The following is a 21,120-nucleotide window of genomic DNA, read 5'->3' as shown; positions in this document are numbered from 1 at the left end:
AAACATGTTCGTCAACTTCACGGCTGAGGAAGAAATCAAGGAGAATCAAGGAGCGGCCGTTATAATTTTTAGTGGGTGTAAATTCCAGACATGTTTGACTATATAAACCCAATCAAAGTAAATAAACAGTCGTTTAAATTTTGAAAAAAAAAACGAATGCGGGTTGTTATTATAAAATTGAAAGGTTGGGTTATAAAAATTTATGGTGTTCTGAACGATATATAATTCCGTTGATGCTAAATCGAGAGGAAAATGCTTGTATGAACGCAGCTGATGACGTCAAACAAAGGTATACATGTGACTTCGGGAAGATGTAAGATAACTTCTCATGTTCTTTCACGTATTCAGATGTTTCAGAGAAAAGTTATAACTGGTAACAATGGTAACAGCCCCATGAATTCAGTCAGATTTATGATGCCTAAACTTTAATTTCCACGGATCATTGGTAAATATAAAGCATTTTATCGTCAGTCCTATGCCTACATGTGATTTCTTTTCGACGGAAAGATAACAATTAAGTCATTTTAATTCTATGGACCATTAAATGTCATCCATGGCTTAGCATTTATGATTTAATGTCAGTTTTTTAACAGTTGACTGAAGGGCAAAAGAATATCGAACACTCGTCATCGGTGACGCAGCTCATCTCTTAATATGCACTAAATAAATCTAATTAATTATTATCATTTTGCCATTTAAATTAAATATGGAAACAAAATTCAACAAAAGACGAGGCAAGGGATCCCAGGGAAGCCAATATAGCTTATGAATAAGACCACCTTTAAAAGTATATAACTTAATTAATGAATATAATGCTGACATCGGCAAGACAATTTAACTAATAACATACAATAGGATAAAATAGGATTTTTTAAAAAAGGCTGAACGTGCAAGTGCAAAAACGTGAAAAAGTGGGAAGAAATAATGCAAGAATACGAGGGGAAAAAAAGCGAAAAACCACACACAAGTATTAAGAGAAGTAAGGTGTGCTTATACATAGAAAAGTGACTTTAGAAGTGAAAACAGCAATACTAATTTGAGAGCTAAGGGAATGAAACATTTTGGGCCCTTGAAAAAGCTGTGAAAATTTCCTTTCATTTATCCTGCATTGGGGCAAACGGAAGGAATTCTTACTTCGAGTGTTATATGAAGGTACGGAGGATATAAAAAAGATAAAACACGACATTTGTCAGTTGAAGCTCGGGTCACTCGGTTTCGCAAACGACGGCTAACTAACTTAAATTTACAGTTTTGACGTATCGATATAGAGACGTCTCTAAAAATAACCATCACCATCAGTGACGTAACCGTATGTGTTTAACTCTGAAATACTGTGGATCAAAAACTGAATGCTAAGCCTCTCGGTATAGACCCTGGAGGTTACTCTTTTGCTAAACCTGAGCTCGATTCTTTCAGTTCAAATGGATTTCCGTTCTAATGCACGAAACTATCACAATAACGCACAGTGTGAAACTCATAAGGCGTCGAACTCCATTTGGAGTTGACACATTGCTTCCCCCCTCCCCATCTGCCCTAGTCTGAAATGTCATACGTGGTGGTCCCCCACGGTTTAGGGGGTGGAGACTTTACGACATTTCAGACTACATCACCCCCAACCAAAAGGAAAGCAATCCATATAGAGTAAATTTCATATTAAATTGAGTGTCGGGAGTAATTTCGTAATTTCTTCGATTTTTCGTCGTTAGACGTTCTGACAGTCTTATACTATGCGGGTCCGAAGTAAGCTTGATTCAGATACTGCCTTTCAAAAACTCCAACATTTTGTAAGAAATATATAGAAGTCCAGCGAGTGTGTCCGGTAATTCATACATCTCTCAGTAAATTTTCAAGTTTTTAAACAACTGTTTCTTATACTATAATGGCCCGATTTGCACTAAAATTGAGAATTTTGCAAAACTCGGTGTGCTCTTTCTGACATTGTGGGTCTCGTGTTGTCTATCCCATAGTAAACGGACTCGTACCCAGCCCTCCTCGATTTAAAATTTGGACAATGAGCGTCCTCCATGTCCGTCGCTCAGGCAGCGCGTTCCAGGCTCCCGGATAGTCAGGAAAGTCGTTCAGTAATAAGAAATGCGTAAAACGCCCGCGGGGGATGGGGGGAGGCAGGGCGTAACTGCCCCCTTTCCCAAGTCGTGCGCGTCTTATTTTCGCTTCGCTCGTTTTACTGATAAGTCCCACTATACTACTTGAGAGCTTGGCACAGGCTATCGCTCAGGGGAAGAGAAAAATGGACACCCTGGGAACGAGATTGGTTGGCGCCCTGTGCTATTTAACCCGCGCTTGCACCGCAGCGCACAATAAATGAAATTAACTTTAATATTGTGTATCTAACGAAGGCAAAATGTTTTGTAACACGGACAAAAATCAACTAAAGCCCCTACTATGCCCTCCTTTCTGTTCCAAGGTGGGCTAAATGAAAGAAGATACTTTTCGAGCTCTTTTCGTTTCCAGGGTGATTCCTGATCAAGTAAGCTATTTTAAGCCATGCTCAATTGCCGAGTCATATCTGCAAAGCTCGCTTTTATGACTCATATACATTGACAGGTATTTATTCAATTCTACATTAAGCGTAACATTATCCTCGCTTTTTAAAATCTGACAACAGACGCGGGACAGTTTTAATCTGTTAAGTAAACCTGTTCAACTAAAATCCCGAGCGGTAGGCGATTTTATTTGTTTTTAACTCTAAAAGAGCCATCACTAGTGAAAACTGTGTGCGAAAATGGCACAAATCGAGCAAAATGAAGCACTCTTTCGGGTATTCTAAAAACGCCATTTTGCGACTCAAATAGTAACTCATTATCACCCGTAAATTTTTAGATCGATTTTAAGTAGGTCTCAAATTCGCCTCTTTTTGCTGCCTAACCCAGTCACGCGCCAAAATATAGTAATATAACCAGTCATATTTAATTATTCTCCCTTTACCTGTTGAATGGTACTAGTATTTTATAAGTTGCTATCACGTTCATTATTGGATTTGAACACTTCTGCTCTAGAATTTTACAGGCTTTTAGAATGTACTCTATACTCGTAATAAATATCATTTTGTTTCGACCGTGTTCAATCATTGCTGTTTAATCAATAGCGACGTTAATATATGCTATTTTACTATTTACGAATAAAATTTGACACCTACAATTTTTACGCTTTTCAAAATGAGCACTAAAAATTTAAGCATCACGTAAATTTATGTAGAACAGTGAAAGGTTTGTTAACTCTACCACCTTGTTGTATTTTTTTTTTCTTGTTTCATCAAAACAATACCAGAATGTAGTGGGAAAAAGTATACTATTAAACAGAACTTAACCACGTGTTTTTACCAAATTATAACAAGACATAACCGAGATATATGTAAATAAAAAACGACGATTTGAGAATTAAGAAAAACGAGTATCGCGAGACCATCCGTATTACTTCGATCAAAACATATGGAACGTCTCCAATCAATGCTTTTTCGAAAGCTTTTAACTGTTTTTTTGTTACGAATAACAGATAATCCCCTTCCTTTAATTTTCATTGACGAATAACGTTGCAAGTAAGAACGGAACAGTCGAGCGATCGATTATCTTTTTCCTGAAGTCAAATTAAATATAAAATTACTTTACCTGCATCTAAGTGAACCAATATGCTGAAATTCGTGTCTTTAAGCGAGTTTCCCGTTTCACCTTATTTGCTCTGAACTCTCTCGACGTTAAATAGACTGAAATTTTAGTATGGCGCGAATACAGAAAAAACAACAATAACATACGCTTTCTGCCCGGCCCGATAGAGAATATGAATCATAAAGACAAAGCGATTTGATTGGTTGGCGTGCTAATTGTCTTCACACCTGCTGTTGACAGACATGAATAGTGCATAAGCAGTCCTGGGACGAGCCAAAGGAACTTAATCTCACAAATCATCGCCAAGATCTTTTATTTTGGTGTCTTTTGGCTCTCTATCGGCAAGATAATTCACTGCCTAATGGCAATCCACTTCTGCATCGCATAAGTGAAACTATGTTTTAAATTTAGGGCTTTAAAAAAACTCAATGCGGTTGAATAATACATAACCTTGACCTCGAGTTACGGCGTTATTTTATCTTTGAACACATTTCAAAGCATTTACTTTCAACTCAGTGTTATTGTGTTTTTATCAATAAAGTAACCAATTGATTCTGGAAATAAAATAATGCAGGAATTTGCCGGGGAGACAATAACACGCGGAAAGCAAGAATGGCGATCCCCAGGTCTACAAAAGAATTAAGAACGAAAGAATTTCTCAATTCTGTGTATATTTATGCCCCGGGGGATACCAGCTCAATTAAAATATGTTCAAGTTATTTCAATCGGTTTTTCATCCAACAATTTTATTTATTATAAAACAAATAACATTCCTGGCAATGTAAAACCTTAATAACGTAAGATTTTCTAAAAATTTATAAAAACATCGTGATTAATTAGCATAACATGAGATTTGCGCGGTCTTTTGAAAGTGTAACCACCTGCAACAAGAGAAAAAGTTACACTTCACGCTTGTTATATTGAGGGATAGTATGATCTGCTTTTAAAGAGGGGGGAGGGGGGGAAGGAAATTGTTGTGGACTTTTTGTTGGAAGGAGCCGGGTGAATGGACAGTGCATGAAAGAAAGTTGAAATTTTACATTTTGAGTGTTGGAAGCCGGGAAGCCGTCGGTCTTAAATTAGTTGTTTACTTCGTCACAAACTTACTTGATGACCTCTCAAGTGGTATAGTGGGTTTGCTTGCGGAAAATCATTGACTGGCTATACTTCGGCGTATATTTATATGGCTGAAACAAAATTTGGCACACAAAAGAATTCATTGTCCCTAACATAGTATAAATATCGTGTTAATAAGTCACTTGACAATCTCGAATAATTAGGCGGTTCCACACAAACCCTAGCCCTATTTCCTTACGCGATAGCACGCGCCATCCAAAAAGACGTTTTGGACAAAAAAATAGGGAAAATATGGTGTCTCTAGAAAAAGAACTACTGCAAATTATGAATGTTTGTAATTACACTCAGCTTACATTAATTTTTACCTCTGTGATACATGTTACGAAGCTTAAGAGATTTAAACGTGTAAATAAATCAGATGAGTGCTTCTATTGAAACGTAATTCAGACTCCCTCTGAAAGGAGTTCACACTAAAAGTACCAAACAAGTGAACTTCAAGAGCATTTAAGACCCTGTTTACATGGACAGGGGGAACCCGGTCGAGTGGGGTAGGTTTCTTTTGTTTTGTGTCCCCGAGAGCGTGAAAACAAAAGAAACCAACCCTACTACACCGGGGTCCCCTACTCCATGTAAACAGGCCCTAAGAGCCCTAGTGTGAATTGGCCTATTGACAAATTAGTGGCGGGTTTAAGAAAAGAATTCAATAAATAAAATTTTTCTCACTAACATTAAAGATTTCTCTAACAATTCGAGTTCTGAATAACTGCCCGCTGCACTTCATTAAGAATTATGAGGGAAATCATCATTTTACACTCCCTTAATTTAAATTTGAATTTTTTAAAACTTTAACTTAAAACTTCAGGTAAATTGATTTTTTCATTTTAAAAGTAGACAGTAAGGTATGTTTACCGTCTATCAGAAAAGCCGATTTATTTATTCAAATAAAGCTAACTCGCCACCAATTCGCCAATTTCCTTCAGTTTAAATTTTTGGTCTGGTGACATGTCACGTGACCATAATTATACGTCAAGGTACAAGGAGACTTCTAGATTAATTTTTATAGGAAAAATTCATCTCTTTCTAGGTATTCTAGCGAGAGATATTGCCAATCAATCATATGCTCCGAACACACTATCTACCCAGGCCTTAAACCCCTTAAGCTACGATTTTCCAAGAGTTAGGAAAAAGTTAGCATTACAGTTTGGCTAGCATAACATGTGAATCTGCGCCTCCGTTTGAAAGTACATTCGATTCCGAAGCACCTGCGACTCAAAGTATTTACGTTTGTTGCGATCGTAAATTTCCTTTGTCCACAGTTTTTAACATAACTTCCCATTTTTCTTCATGAAAAGCAGTGTAAAAATCATCCAAGAATTTCCAACACAGTTATTCACTACCAAATACTCCAACGGCCTTATTGAGGCATATTAAGAACGACTGAAATATTTAATATGTTGCATTTATTTTGCCTTGTTATATATTTAATCTGTATATATATTAAAAGCTTTACGAAAAAAGCTGAAGAAATGATGGCGGTGAGGTTATGGCTTTAATTTCGTTTATTTGTTTAATAACTGCAGGGTTTGTTAATCATAATCGGTAGGTTGTGGGGTTCTTACAGTCATCGCCAAAAGTGTTGGGAATTAAGGCTGCTACTTTCTATCCTTTTTTTTTCTTTCTCCCCATGCACCTGCTCCAATGTTAAGCAAAAGATAAATGTCTGTACCTCTAATTGTTCTGTTACATTGTGTATATCCCAACATTGAATCGGAGGGACGGGCCGTGATATTTAGCAAAAGAAAATACTCTTTTTTTGGAGGATTTAAATGGACTACTGTTTAGTTGTACAATCTTCTTAACTACTTTTGTCCGGGATTGATGACCAATAAGAGGCAGGTCTACTGATGAACCAATTGATTTGACTGGCTGACTTACTGAAAAATTGATTGAATGAATAAGTGATTGATTATTGGTTGACTGTCTCTCTGATTAGTGACTGATGTATTGTCTGGTTCACTTACAGATAGATAGATTGATTGACCGACTGATTAACTATTAAACTACGTGCAAACGGACGCAATAACTCCCAACATTGTTGGCCCGCAATGTTGGGAGTTGTTGCGTCCGTTTGCAAAAAGATTAACGTCTGACCGGTTTCAAACTTTGCGCAATTAAACATGCAACAGAGTGTGAAAACGGACGTAACATGTAACATCCAACAATATTAAGAGTTGTTCCCCAACACTGTTGCATGCGTTTGCACGGGGCTTTAGAGTCGAGCCCGGTTAATAAAGACACCAAGGGGACATTCCTTGGTGTCCTTGTTATCCGGGTTTCGGTAATACAGTATGATGTAAGTGAACTGTATGAAAAAAAGTCACGGACAACTAATTTATGGATATAAAGACTTAGCTGACATTTTTTTAACGAGAAAACTTTATTTCATTTCTCAGCTGTAACTGTAATAAGTTCAACCTGAAAAAGTTCACGATCAATCAGTTATCAAAGTCTCAGACTAAATCATGTTATCAGTTAAGAAAGATCGATGGACAGATCAAAATCAGTCATGTCATGCTACTCTGCTACTGTTTTTTTGGCAGTAAAATCCCAATAACCCCTAAAAATCTGTCATTACTTGACAGTGTACAATGTCTTCAATTACCTCATAATTGTGACAAAGAAATAGACAGTGCGTAGGTAACCTTATAGTGACCGTAAAGTGGGGTTGACGATAGTGAGAGTTTATGACTCAGAAAGCGCACACAAAAAATTCTAAAATGTTAACCGGTGTCGGCAGAGTGGTGATCCACTGTAATTAAATGCTAGTAAATCATGCTTTCCTGCTTTCTATAGACCGGTTTTATCTATTGATTTCTTGGCTGATTGATAATAGATTTTCTACGTATGATTGATATATTTGGTTGCTTAGAGCCGAGCCTCCATCTCAGAAGAATCCATACAATTTTCTCAAATGGAACGAATTTATTACCCAAAGACAATTTAGTTACTGATTACAACACGATAAAAAAAAAACAACAATCATTCGTCATTGCCGTGGACTAGATGGTTGTTTTCGACTTTCGCAAAGAAGTGTAATTTAAGTATGAAAACTATGCGCGTGTGTTACAATCAAGCGAAGCGAAATAGGATTCAGATTCTGCTTTTGATAATCTTCGTACTCGCTTTTACTGTTTGTATATATTTGGGCATACAGTCAAGAACAACTATCGTCTACATGGAAGATGGAAAGTATACCACTAAAGGGATTTCAAATGATGTATTTCAGTATATTAAGGAAGTCAAGAGTTACGAGGCGAGTTCGGAGGGTACGGTTCAAGCTTCAAAATCATCGATTACGCGGCGCATTTCGCCGAATGATCTTGGCGACAAAGTCACTCTACTTCATGAACAAAAGCTTGAAAACGAAATAAAGGATGTCCCTCATTCGCTGCCCGGATTTTTAAACCACCATATATGGGAGCATGTGTGTGGCTATCGCGTTGAGAGTTTACGTGAGTTCATATTATTTCCACAGGCTCCTTCAAAACGTAGGACTTTATCAATGTCATCCGCTCAACGCAGTGATGAACACAACAATTTTGGTGAGCAGATATTTGGACTTATCTCACCTAACGTGACAGGCAAGTATCAGTTTGCTATTTCGTCGAGTGGAAATTCCGAACTATGGCTGAGCTCCGACGAGACATCGGAGAACCTTCGGAAAATTGCTTTTGTCACTTCGGACAATCATCTGGGTAGAAGCCAACCGGGAAACTTTTCAAATACTCCGTCTCAAATTTCAAGTGCATGTTTCTTAACGAAAAACAATAGATATCTTATTAGCATACTACATAAACACAATGTGGGCAGAGCTCATCTGGACGTTGCTTGGCGTTTATTCGGCAGAGAAGTAAAATTTAATGTAATATCAAGCTTATTTCTTTGGGCTGTGGTTAATGACAGTCACGTGACTGATAATACTGTACAGATAAGCGATTACCAAGAACAGTTGCAACGATCACATGTCATGCACCCTCCGTTTGTTGATTCTGAGCAGATTAAGGACGTGTTGACCAGCTGCCATTATGAACCAAGTTATTTAGTGAAACACAAGCTGATTCGATTTCAGGTTAGTGATATGACAGAGTCTGGGAGTGTCTTATTACTGGGATCCGGGGTTGGACCAAAATTCAGTGCTTGATTCGGGAAAACGTTGACGGGAAACGGGATTTGATCACAACCCGGGAAGCGTGTGTCTGGGAAAGAAAATGATTTTTAGGAAGAAAGACGTTCAGGATGCGGGATTCTCGTGCAGAGAGAGGAGCAGGAATGTAGGATCAGGACCCCCTCCCCCCATCCTCCCCAGCGGCCTTTCCATACTCATATATGATGGTTATATCAACGACAATAGGGAAAGTAGAGGTGGTAATGATAATGATAGTTATTTATGATGATGAGAGATGACTATGGTCGATTATAACAGTGATAATGGCGATTGTGAACCTTAGGAGAGACTGCTGCAGAAAAATTCTTCCTTGAAAGGGCGAATGTTCGGCTAAGCCTGAGTCACCGTAATGGTTGAACAAAACAAAAATTTAGTCGAACTCAATCACAGACTCAATTACGCGTCTTTAACTAAAATTGTGCATAATAGTGATATGATTCGCAAGATGGCTGGTTAATCAATGCCTGACTGTCATTTCACACAAAAATCTTATTTCACTTGCGCTCAAGGTAGATTTTATTCAGCCACGAATTTGATAGTCTTTGGTATTAATTTTGTCTGGACATCATATCATTTACCACCACAGTTATGGTTTATTTAATTTTGTGGCAAAATCGAACGTCGGTAAATATAGTCAGACATTATTCGATGACCAACAGTTATTTACAGCTCTGTTATATTAGCCTCCCACGCGGACGTTCTTAGGGGTTCGTCACGCGTTCCTGCCCCAGCAGACGTTATTGGGGCAGGAACGCGTAAGGAACCCCTAAGAACGTCTGCTTGGGAGGCTATGTTATATTGATCAGTAATGGCGATGAAAAGTCCCGTTAAAAACAGTGACACTTACTTTGTGTTCGTTCCACCAAAGATTGAATTGTTATTTTACGGTTGCAGGGTGCTCGAAATAAAAGCAACACACATTTTGCTGCTGTGTATCCCGCGGACAGCACCAACAACACTCTGCCATTACTTGAAAACGAGGACATTTGGTGGTGGGAGAACGCCATCGGCAATGCCAGAACGGACCCAAATTTAGCCAAGGAAGTTGTTCTTATTTACATGGGAGCTTTGGAGGAGAAATTTCCTCGGTATGAAATATAATGTAAATATCCCTAGGGGACTAACACGGAAAAGGGAGGTGCTCTTCACAATTGAGCCCCGATCGAACGGAAACCAGCACAGGCGTGGCTCGAACTCTACTTAACCTCTGGGAAGGGGCTTGAGCGGTTTAACTTCTATTCTACCCCTATTTCATACAGAGGTTCACAAACAATCCAGCGCAAATTTATAGTTTCTCTTAAATCTGATTTAGCTTGTATCTTGACCTGTTTTGTTGTGTATCTTTTTCTTTAGACGGTTTAAACTCCAGGAAATCGTTTCTGTGGAGCATGTACCCGACCCTCGGAAAGGGGATAGGTTCCTCCTGGAGCTACTGCTTACTGATAGCCGAACCGGGGGGCGGAACATTTTGTTGTCAGAGCACGTGTTTAGATCTTCAAAGGATAAAAAGTTGTACTATCCAGAAGGATTCTACTGGAAAAAACAAGTCACGGTCAACATCGTAGTACCTGTAAAGAACGGAGGTCGCTGGGCGCTGTACTTTATTAAGAATATTGCAGGTATTCATACACCAGCTATTCTAGGCTGTTCAGGAAGTTTTGCTTTATTTTTTCCTCTGTTTAATTTTATTTGCTGAGTAGACCTCCAAGGTTGTTAACCACGTCGTGTAAATTTAATAAGGTGTCCGAAGGGGCTACGGTCGATGGGAGCTAATGACAACCGTTTACCCTAGCCCCCACCTAGGCCATTGACAACCTCGTCCCGTCGTTAAAAATGGAAGGGGGAAATGCCCTGGGGATGAGGTTTGGCCATTGCTGCAAACTTAGCACATGTAGGCCATCATGTGCGCTGAGTTACTAAGAGCAGACAACTTTGCATATTTAACGATGCAAAATACATTAAGGATTTTGCATTTATTGTCATCCCCGAGATGTTAACTGTGACTGTGTCACTGTTCATAGAATCACAGCCATAAAGCAGCTTATTAGTTTCACCTTTGTCACATTTCCAAAACTCTAATCTCTCAGTCATTCACCAAGAGGGACAAATATTAAATATTCAACTATTTGTCAACACGCGTTTTAACGAGCCTATCGCTAAAAAACAAGTATTTGATAGAGACCTCACTTTCACGCCTATACTAGATCACGGCATTTTTACAGTTTTTTTGTCTCTAACAGTAAGAAAATGTATGACTCGAATGGAAGAGTAAATTATAATTTCGCGGGAAAATCATTTCAGCATATACCTCTGAAAACGCAGGACTACCTGGAGTATAAGTTCCTGACGAAAACTTAATTGCATTTTCAAGGAAAATGAACTGCCGCTTTTTCGATTTTTAGTATCACAGTCACGCCTAAGACACAATAGGTACAGCCTTATCTCAATACAAAAAATCCGTCAAGAAAAAGAGAACTTTAAAGTTTCATTCACTGAGACGCATATGTTACAATTATGCCTGGTACATGAAATTGTTTCTTTTTTTTTTTCACAGAAATAACTCGTCAAACCAAGGACTTGAACGTTCGAGTGATCATAATTGACTACGAAAGCACTGACATCAACATAGAAGCAGTACTGAACAAGAGCTCCCTTCGGCAGTTTACTGTGGTGCGCATCCCCAGAGAAGAGGGCTTTAAGAGAGCAGTGGCCCTGCAACTAGGGGCTGAGGCAGTGAAGGACCCACATAGCGTACTCTTTCTGTGTGACCTTCATCTGAAGATCCCTTCTAATTTGATACCTACCATTCGCAAGGTAAGAGGGATTTAACTGGAAACAATATGTAAAACGTTTACCTAAATAGGTAAACTTAAAATTAAGGATGTTCTCTCTTAAAGCCACCGCACGCCTCTCCTAATTGAGACAGTGATGGTGATCGGTAAGAGTCGGGAGTTTCCTGTTTACTCCACAGACTACCCAACACTCAGTGAGGAACACGCGAGAAGCGCGAGAGGGGGATGATGGGAACGAGCGTAGAGCTCGAGCGGGGAGTTATGGGAAGGAAAAGAAGAGAAAAGGGACTCACTTCCTTCGTCCCCGCTTTGCTTAATAATTAACTCAAATATCCCACAAAAAGTTATCGCCGGCGACTGGGGACGAGGTAGGGGAGTTTCGACAAAACGATTGACTTATTCGTTAGCTGGGGATCTGCGAGCTTGACAGATATGAACCTATTTCTTGTTTGCATCTAACGTCACGGTGGCCATGCATATTGGTTGACAAAAACCAGTGAAACTTTCCTCCACTGGGAATTAACATAAGGGCCTGTTTAGGGTGGGGGACCCCAGATAGGTGAGGGAACATGTGGTGGGTCAACCCCACCTATCATGTCAATAAAGACGAAAACGGAAAGCGGAAATTGTTTTTTGTATCCGTGTTGTCTAAAGTATTAAGGTTAGATTAATTGTCATGTCCACAAATTTGGAATATGGAGAAAGAGAAAGACACAAAAGGAGAAAGTAGGCGACAGGCCAGTAAAGCTCAACGAGAAAAAGAGCGAGAGCTAGAGCTAGAGATAGAGAGCAGAGCTAGAGTGAATAGCGGCGGTGGAAAATGACAAATGCTAGCGGCCAACAAGGTGCACGAAAATGAGCGGCAGTGAAAAAAAAGTGAACAAGAACACGTAAGACATTTCCTCCATATAGTGTGTAACTAAGAAGTTTCTGGAAGTTTCACGTTGTAGTCGTGCAAAACAACGGCAAACAAATGTACAAAAACTTATGTGCTACACGTGCAAAATGGCTTTTTTGTTAACTGTTCTCGTTGCCTTCGCAGCTTAGCATTACACGATTTTATATTTTGTTTGAGCAAACCATTAATATTGTCGAGAGCTTCGCTTTAAGCCCTGGCTAAATCTACATATTAGACATGTCTAACGTACTTAACTACTTACCAAGCTTCAGCGGGGGGAAGGGGGTATCTTGATGATCAGCGATGTCCCTACCATGCAGTGTAGTTTGAATAAATGGCAGATTGTTTATAAGATTTGTGAATAGATGAGAAAAATGCAATACTCCGAATCCTTTACCCCCTTTAGACTTAAAAGCCCTAATATTCACAGACACATTCTTCATTCTAACCTCCTTACATCTCCTCAGAGAATAGTTGAGAGAATTTCAATTGATAAAAGATCAAAGCCTTTTTCCTTAAAGATCAGTTTTTTAATTTTCATGATCTTTCCTCTTGATAATTCATTGGAATTGTCAGGGGAATATTGTTGTTGGTCACAATTTAAAGGTTGAAATTGTATGTGGCTTTAATTACTGGTCCTAATAAAAATAGGAATAAACTATTGTACTCCAGTTCTATAGTTTTGTTCAGTGCTGGGGAAAGGGGGAGCGAAAAAAGTTATTTTAAGCTCAAGAGGAGGGAGGATAAACTAAAATTTCAAATAATTAAACATAAATTAATGTTTATTTTTACAACAAAATTTTTAAAATATAATACATGTCTCATCTCGTCGGGCTCTCGAAACGATCCTTAACTGATATATCAGCAAAGGATCATCTCCAGAGATCCCGATGCTCAATGAAAGACTTCTGAGTCTCTTTGTCATTACGCTAGGCTAAATTAATTGACACTTCCACGTCTTTTTTGCTTAACAACAAATTAAAAAAACTCTATTATATTGGTTATATACAATAGAGAGGAATAACACTCGTACGTAAAACAACTTCACTTGTACGACTGATTGAAATTACCGAAAATTACATAATTATGAACTCTATCAGTCACATGTCACAAAGCTCAGAAAAAGATTCCTTTTCTGCCAGTAGTTTCGCTAAATGATCAGCATATTCTGGGGAACGTTCTATTTCATCTTCTAATTCCGAGTACCTCTCGATGACGTTTAAATCCAGCATCTCACTCAGCCCATGTTTATCCGCAAGATTGTTACCATTCGAATGTAAATCTGAAACACTGTGCCATTGTGTAGACTCCTTTTCGTTCATTATTTTAGTAATAAGGCGAGCGTGATCTGGTGAACTTTCCAAGTATGAAAACTTTTCAATCGTCTCCAAATCCAGCTCAAATTCATCATCAGACTCAACTTCTGATTCTGAATCGGAAACAGAGTCTAAATAATCAGCATGACCTAACGGTACAAGTTGAAGTTGTTCATCTATAGACAGTTGGTCTCTTCTCAATCTTGAATTGGTCTCTGGTTCGTTTATCTCCAACAAGTTTGCTAGCAGTTCCTCTGGTGTCGACGTAAGTTCTCGGTCAGCAAGTTGTTGTTCTGATGTATCTTTATCAAGCTGTGTTTCCTCTGAAGAATATATTGGGGATTGCTCGCTTTTAGGTAACGTCTCAGTTTCGATGATTGGCCTTAACAATCTGTGCGTATTTAGCTCTGGAGACAATTGCTTTGCCAACTGTGCCACTTGCTGCGATTTGGGTTGCACTTCTGTTTGACTCACTGTCTGCACGACTGGAACCATATAGGACTGTATAACTGGTTGAATCATTTCTTGCGTTAATGACTGTGTCGTTGACATCACGACTGGTTGTGTGACTGCTTGTACTTTTGACTGCATCGCTGCTGGATTAGCTGGTTGCATAGCAGTTTGTGCATTCAGACGTTGCATCACTGGTTGCATTACTGAAGGCGTAGCTGCGTATAGTACTTGTTGTGGAGTACTTGGTTGCATTATCCTCTGTTCAGCAGACGACGTCTTCAACGGAAAAGCAGTTTCCCCCAAAACTCCCATTCTAGAAGCCAATGGTCTCTTAGTATCCGCTGTCTCCCCATAGGGACTTACGAATGGCCTGAATCCTAACGTCACTTGCTGTGGTAACGGACAGGTTACAGATCTTTCCATTCCACTCGCCAGAGCTGACCATTTAGCCTTTTCATGCTGACAAAACGGCGTTGTCATTGGAAAGACTTCTTCGCTTACTTCCATTTTCTCTAGCTCTGTGACATGTACTAACTGTTCATCTAGTTCCATTTCTTCTACGGCTGATGGGATTGTGAATGGTGATGCAGGAAATGACAGCAGGGGTAAACGAAAAAAGCTCCAAACTGAGGAATGTTCCTGTTCTGTTTCCATTTGTTCTATTTCTTGCTTTTCAGCCGAATTTGTGCTTTGGACTTGTACAAAACTGGAATCCTCTGTCACTGGACATGGTCCATAGCTAACTTCCATTGCCTCTGGCTTTGGAATTCTAAATGGTTTCTCAACAATCTCGCCAACCTCCATCGGCTCTGGCTGCGTTACAGTACCTCCCTGGACTAAATGAGATGTACTCAAGATGGGCTGCAGTCTGGTCTGGACATTCTTAAAACTGCTACCTGTATCACTTCCAATAATTTTCTCGCCTGCGCTTGACAGAGTAGAAAACTTAGTGTTCCTCAACTCCAAAGGATACGGCTCCTTGATTCCTGTAGTTGTGTTTGGGACGGCCGTGTTTAACTTGAATTGAGAGATGAATGAAGCAGGCGTTTGCCCGTCAACGGAAGTTCTTTCCTTCTCGATGTGTGGGCGATTTCCTCGAGAAAATGGAAGATCTTCCGCGTTCTGTATTTCAACCGAATGCCTGTTGACGCTGTTACAGGCCCTGATAACCTCGAATTCTGCATTAACATTCACTGAAGAAAGTGTAGTCCTAATGTCTTTACTATTAGCGACTGTGTTAGGTCTCTCTTTTGGCTCACAGGTAACTGTTGGAGTTAAGGCTGGTGTGTCTGCACAGGCAGATGATATAACGCCGGAGGTTGGTGCATCTGTGCAGGTGGCTAATATAACTGGGACTGGTTTATCTGTGCAAGTAGCTGATAATGCTGAGCTTGGTGTATCTGTGCAGGTGGCTGATATAACTTCCCTCTGTTTCTTCGTTCTGTGCACAGCAACTTTAGAAGATTCATCACCACTGGAGGGTAGCATTGATAGTAATGGTTCAGAGTCCTTTAATTTGCCTTTCGATGATTTTTTCGAATGCTTCCTTTTAAGTTCTGACAGGTAGAGTTGCTGACCAGTACTTGAAGAAGTGCTCATCTGGACCGTCTTTAGAGCGGACCGCGAGTTTTGCTTATTGTTGTTGCGTTGCAAGGACTCGTTGGTGTGTGAATGAAGGTCTTTACTGTTGCGTTGTGATCCGGGTTTGATTATTGGATTCTTTTTCTTGTTCGAGTATTCGGAATAACGAACATGCTTTGATGTGCTTGATATACCACCTGCTCTGACGGTTGAAAGATTCCCAACACACTTCTGGTCATCTTTCAGGGCTGTTGCTGATTCTAGTTGATGCGCAACATTATCATCAGTAGACTTGTTGTCTTGCTGGACTTTCCTGATAATCGACGAGGCGCGGGTCATTTGGGGGGAAGTATTTCCTTGCTTAGCAGATTTGTTTGTGATAAGCTGCGAGACTACTTCACGTATGTGTGAGGTAGATGTTGCGACTGCAGATCTCAATACTCTAACTCCACTTGTGAAAGGACTACATATTGCACGGCCTGTCTTACACAGCACTCTAGTCATAACTTCCGTGGTAACTTTTCCGTGACTTTGTATGCTGTGTGTTAAAGTTGCCTGAACTCGGATAGTGTCTAAGATCGCGCTTCTTGTTGCGCTTGCCACAATCGTTGAGTTACGAGCTAACATTTTAGGACTGTTCTCTATGTTTCTCAGCTGAGCATTAACGAACCTGAAATATCCATTCCGCACAATATCAACCACTGCATTGGCCATATCCATCAAAATAAGAGAAATTTTTCTAATTTTCTGATTCCTCTCTATTTGCCATGAAGAGTAAATACAAACTGACTTCGTCGCGTCGTGGACAAAATTCGTCATTGTTGTAGACGCAGCCATCAAGATGCTGTTAAAAAGTACTTTGTTTTTTCCCGTGCTATTCTCGCAGTTTTCTTGCTGCACCGTGTTAGTGTTCAATATCTTTGTACCTGTCTCAGGTGGATACTCGCCAGTCTCGTTACTATTGCAACAGTCTTGCCGTTGGTGAATTGCAGGGTTTTTCGTTTCCGCATTTAAATCGACAGACCACAGCCGCACAGAACGTGTTTTCAAGATCGAAGTTGGGGAGTGGTTACCCTGTGGCTTTGTCATCTGAATTTGATTAAGCTGTTTATAATGATCAGTCAGGTCGCAACTGGTATTCTTGTTCTGATCATAATAGTCCAGTCCCCGGTAATTGCCGATCGAACTCAAAACAGTTTTAGGAACAACGACTTTCCTTTCAATATGCCCTCCATATTGATTGGGCCTTAACTTTACACCATCCTTGATTCTCTCATTTCTTTTTTCCAGTTTGTAGTTATTTTCATCCTTGTTCTGAAAATCAAAATACAGTGTCCGTAAAGAGTTGGTGATACCTGTGGCCACTTGGCCTGTCCTTCGTGAAGCATGATTCCTTGTAACACGTTCTTCATCACTTCTCGTCTGATTATTGCTGATAAAAGGATCTGGAAATCTCACGCTGTTTGTCACCGCTTTCTTTGAAATCTCCTTTTCTTTGAAAGGTTTTTTGTTCTTCAACAGGCTTGTTGTCTTGACTCGACAACTTTCAGGGCTTTTAGACGTAACGGTCTCGGTGTCATTGCCTTGGATGGTAACGTTAATTGTCTTCTTTGTCCCCTGCTTGGTCGCAGTGTTAGTTTTCAAAAACACAAATACCCACCGACCGCAAGCACAGATCCTGTTTGCCGTCCATTCCAATACTTTCATTACCACCACAAAAATGCGGGGAAAAAACAAAGCGACTATTAAAAACACATTGTAAAAGAAACACTTAACACTATCCATCTTTGAATTTTTCTGTTTGCAAATCTCTTAAGAAATTTCTTCAATTCTTCGCTTGTGACGCTATTCTATGTCGATTGTTTCGTCATTTGGAGATCGAACGTGCGTCATTTTACGCGCGCGCTCTACTTAACTAATCGCGAGATACGAGGAGCCGAAGCGAAAGTTTATTGAGATATGCTCATCGCTTATTGGCGGCTATGAAATTTAGTGCATCCTTTTTAAACCCTTTTTTCTTTGTATTATTGTTACGCTTATTATTATTTTTTTGCATACAAGGGAATAATTTAATTACAACGATTCTCTTATATCTGTTCCCCAGGTAGGTACTTGTTATATGACTATTACTTATTAGTAAAATCCAGCTAGTGGTCTATTATCAATGCTGCGTTCTGATTGGTTGAGCTACTACTAGACTATATGTTACAGCCCACTAGTAGCGAAAAGCGCCGGCTTTTTGACGACAAAAAAGGATTAAAGTCTAACTTTAACTAGCTAAATTTTTTTATTCTCGATTATTTTGACCAACTAGTTGGATTTTGCTAAAACAATATTACTCCTCTCGCCCTCGTGGCCTCTGAGTCAATAGCCCATTCGGCCGGCTATTGACTCAGAGCCAACTCGGGCTCGAGGAATAATTGTTAAATATTTAGCCATAACTTGAAGTGTTTCAATGTTTACTGTTTCGGGAGAAAGTACTTTCAAACGTTTAGAGGTTTTTTTTTGTGAAAGAATAGTATTTAGACACTATAAAAACATAACTGTGCACATGTGAAATTGACGACCAAAATAAAGTCGAAAATTTTCGGTAGTCTTCGGACATCTACGGAAATCTTCGTCCGTTTTTGGGAATCAGTTCGGTAGTCTTCGGGAATCTTCTGAAATAATCCAGAATCGTCGGAGAATGGCCAAAAACTCTTTGATATACTGAACAAAATAATTCTGGTCTTCTTTGAGCCGTTTTACTGTTACCGTCAGTTTTTTTACTGCTATTATTAAAATGCCTAAACTTTACCTGTTTTATGTTACAAAACCAAAAAAGTGTTTAGCGTTATCGAACTACCCCCATTCAGACCTTTTTGGAGTAAGGAACGCTCATTAGCAGAGCCCAGATCACCAATTACGGGTTATGTAACGTTATAAAATTAAAACCTAAGCGGGCTACCTCACCAACCTGGGGTCCCCCACCTCCATGTAAACAGGCCCTTAATCTAATTGACCACTACAGAAAATGCCATAACATACCTTATTACTCTTTGTTAATCACTCAAAATTTTTCATAAGCATTGTTTTCAGTTTCTCTTAGGAATTAAAGTGGCCCCAAGAGAAACTGAAAACAATGCTTATGCAAAATTTTGGTGGTCAGGCAAGTACGCAAATTAATTGTAACAAAAGAAAGTTTTTACGTGAGAAAAAAGTTCAGCTCCTACAGGGCAGGTTTGGAACACTAACTGCCTGTGAACTATGTGCCACTAACCGTTAAATCATGTTTTGTACACTCACCAGCACTGTATCGAGGGAAAGATGGCGTTTGCTCCGGTAGTAAAAAGGCTCAAGTGTGGATATTACCCAGACCTACCATTTGGTTACTGGGAAACCCTCGGGTTCGGCTTATTAGCCATATACAAGTCTGATTTCGACCGCGTAGGAGGAATGAACGTTCGAGAATTTACAAAATGGGGAGGGGAAGACTGGGAACTACTGGACCGAATTCTGATGTCTGGATTGGAGGTTGAAAGACTCAAGATCCCGGATTTTTATCACTTTTTTCATCCCTCATTTGAAGGGAGTAATCAAAGAGTTGGCGCTTGACTTTAATTTTTGAGGACTGCGAGCTGAAAAGTCTACCACTTCGGAAGAGACGTACGCTTAAGTAATTTTCACGCACTGGTACTTTCTAACGCAACTTTTTCTTACAACGGTTGTTCTCTTCTGAGGCATAATTAAGCTCTAGATGAAGGATTATTGAGCGCAATGATGTAAGTATGATGGAAAACTTTGAAACTGGCTTTTCAACAATTTAAGCAGAACTTTAACTCGAGAATTCCCTTTCCACTTTGCGATTCATTAAAAATGATAAGCGTCGATGTCATCATATTATCTGGTATGATATTCTGTGAAGATTTACTAGGAAACTAAACGACAACATAAAAGAACTTGCTATAAATTGTGCTGGGTCTGTCTTTTAACAGCCTTAAAGTTATGGCTCATTATAATTTATAACATAGCTAGAAAATTTCCCGAATCAAATTCAATAGCGCCAGCGTGCTTCATATTCCTGCTGAGCACCCTGATGACGTCAATAAATTATTCGTAATTCCTCGAGTTGTTCTGAGCTTACCAATCCTGAGTCTCCTGAGTGCATCCAAAACTCGGCAGTACACGATAAAGCGTTTAACATGTGTTTCATATGGAAATTTAAGAGGAAACGTTTGAATCTGTTAACCGATAGTAAGGAAAAGAGGTGAGTGTTGTTGTTGTTGTTGTTGTTGTCATCTCCGCGAGCTGTGCGGGCTATGGCGTGAGATCATTCTTTGCAAAGTTGTTTTCTCACAATAACAATTTTTCGGTGAATTAATAGTTTTCCGGCACCTAAATATGGATTTTACAATCATTCTAGAGTACACTTTCTGTCAGTTTCAGGATAAAAACAGAAGCTTAACTGTGAGGAAAAAAATATACTCAGGTAAACATTGACGCGTACTGCTTTGAGCGCACCCTACAATAATAAAATTTTAAGTTAACTGATGCACTGATCGCTTTGATAATGTTATAAAACAATTAGTTCATGCTGCAGCTGTGCGTATGTCGAGATATTGAGCACTTGGGAAGTTTGGGGAGCACTCAAGAGGCTAGAGTTGCACTCGGCTGCGCCTCGTGCAACTCTTACGCCTCTTTCGTGCTCTCCAAACTTCCCAAGTGCTTAATATCTCGACATACGCACGCTAACGCATGAACTAATTGTGAAATTGTACATCTATAGCGTTGTCCTAGAAACTTGACAAAATCAAGAGACAGCCGCTTAACACGAGGCATTTAGATTTTAAAGTCCACCACCCTTGCAAGAACAACGCTGCCACCCAGCAGCTTTAAATGTTGCACGATTTCGTCAGCCTGACCTGCGCATTCTTCTTTTTCCAACTTTCACATGAAGAAGTGAAAAATGCGTTCTACCCGGTATAGCTTATAGTCCTCAGGGAAGTAGTATCCGGTCTCCGCAATGAAACCTCCATTTAACTGTTACTCCCTATTGAGCAGTCATAAGGGCAACTTAATTGCACCCGGGGGTGGGGCAGTGGGGGTACTCAATAAAGTTACCGTGAGGCTCCGGCTCGAAATCTAACCACTTACCCTTTTAGTATAAACCATTTCT

The 21,120-nt window shown here is 39.6% G+C and overlaps 2 protein-coding genes across 3 annotated transcripts in view; one reads left to right on the top strand and one right to left on the bottom strand.

Annotated features, from left to right (window-relative positions):
* Positions 1 to 3,774, bottom strand: part of LOC140928212 (kinesin-like protein KIF15) — a 70,294-nt gene extending 66,520 nt beyond the window's left edge. For both annotated transcript variants that reach the window (XM_073377926.1, XM_073377931.1), the window contains exon 1: positions 3,627 to 3,774. The gene's annotated coding sequence lies outside the window, so the exon portion shown is untranslated. The remainder of the gene's footprint in view (positions 1 to 3,626) is intronic.
* Positions 3,775 to 7,935: 4,161 nt separating this feature from the next.
* LOC140925993 (beta-1,4-N-acetylgalactosaminyltransferase 3-like) lies at positions 7,936 to 19,633 on the top strand. The gene is made up of 5 exons (XM_073375809.1): positions 7,936 to 8,829; positions 9,820 to 10,013; positions 10,279 to 10,544; positions 11,480 to 11,739; positions 19,254 to 19,633. Exons 1-5 carry the CDS (start codon positions 7,936 to 7,938, stop codon positions 19,557 to 19,559), a joined length of 1,920 nt encoding a protein of 639 aa, XP_073231910.1. The 3' UTR covers positions 19,560 to 19,633.
* Positions 19,634 to 21,120: the final 1,487 nt, after the last annotated feature.

The sequence above is a fragment of the Porites lutea genome, chromosome 2 (genome assembly GCF_958299795.1).
Source record: "Porites lutea chromosome 2, jaPorLute2.1, whole genome shotgun sequence".
NCBI classification, from domain to species: Eukaryota; Metazoa; Cnidaria; class Anthozoa; order Scleractinia; family Poritidae; genus Porites; species Porites lutea.
The sequence above is the reverse complement of the archived record's forward strand: the minus strand, read 5'-3'. Positions and strand labels throughout refer to the sequence as shown.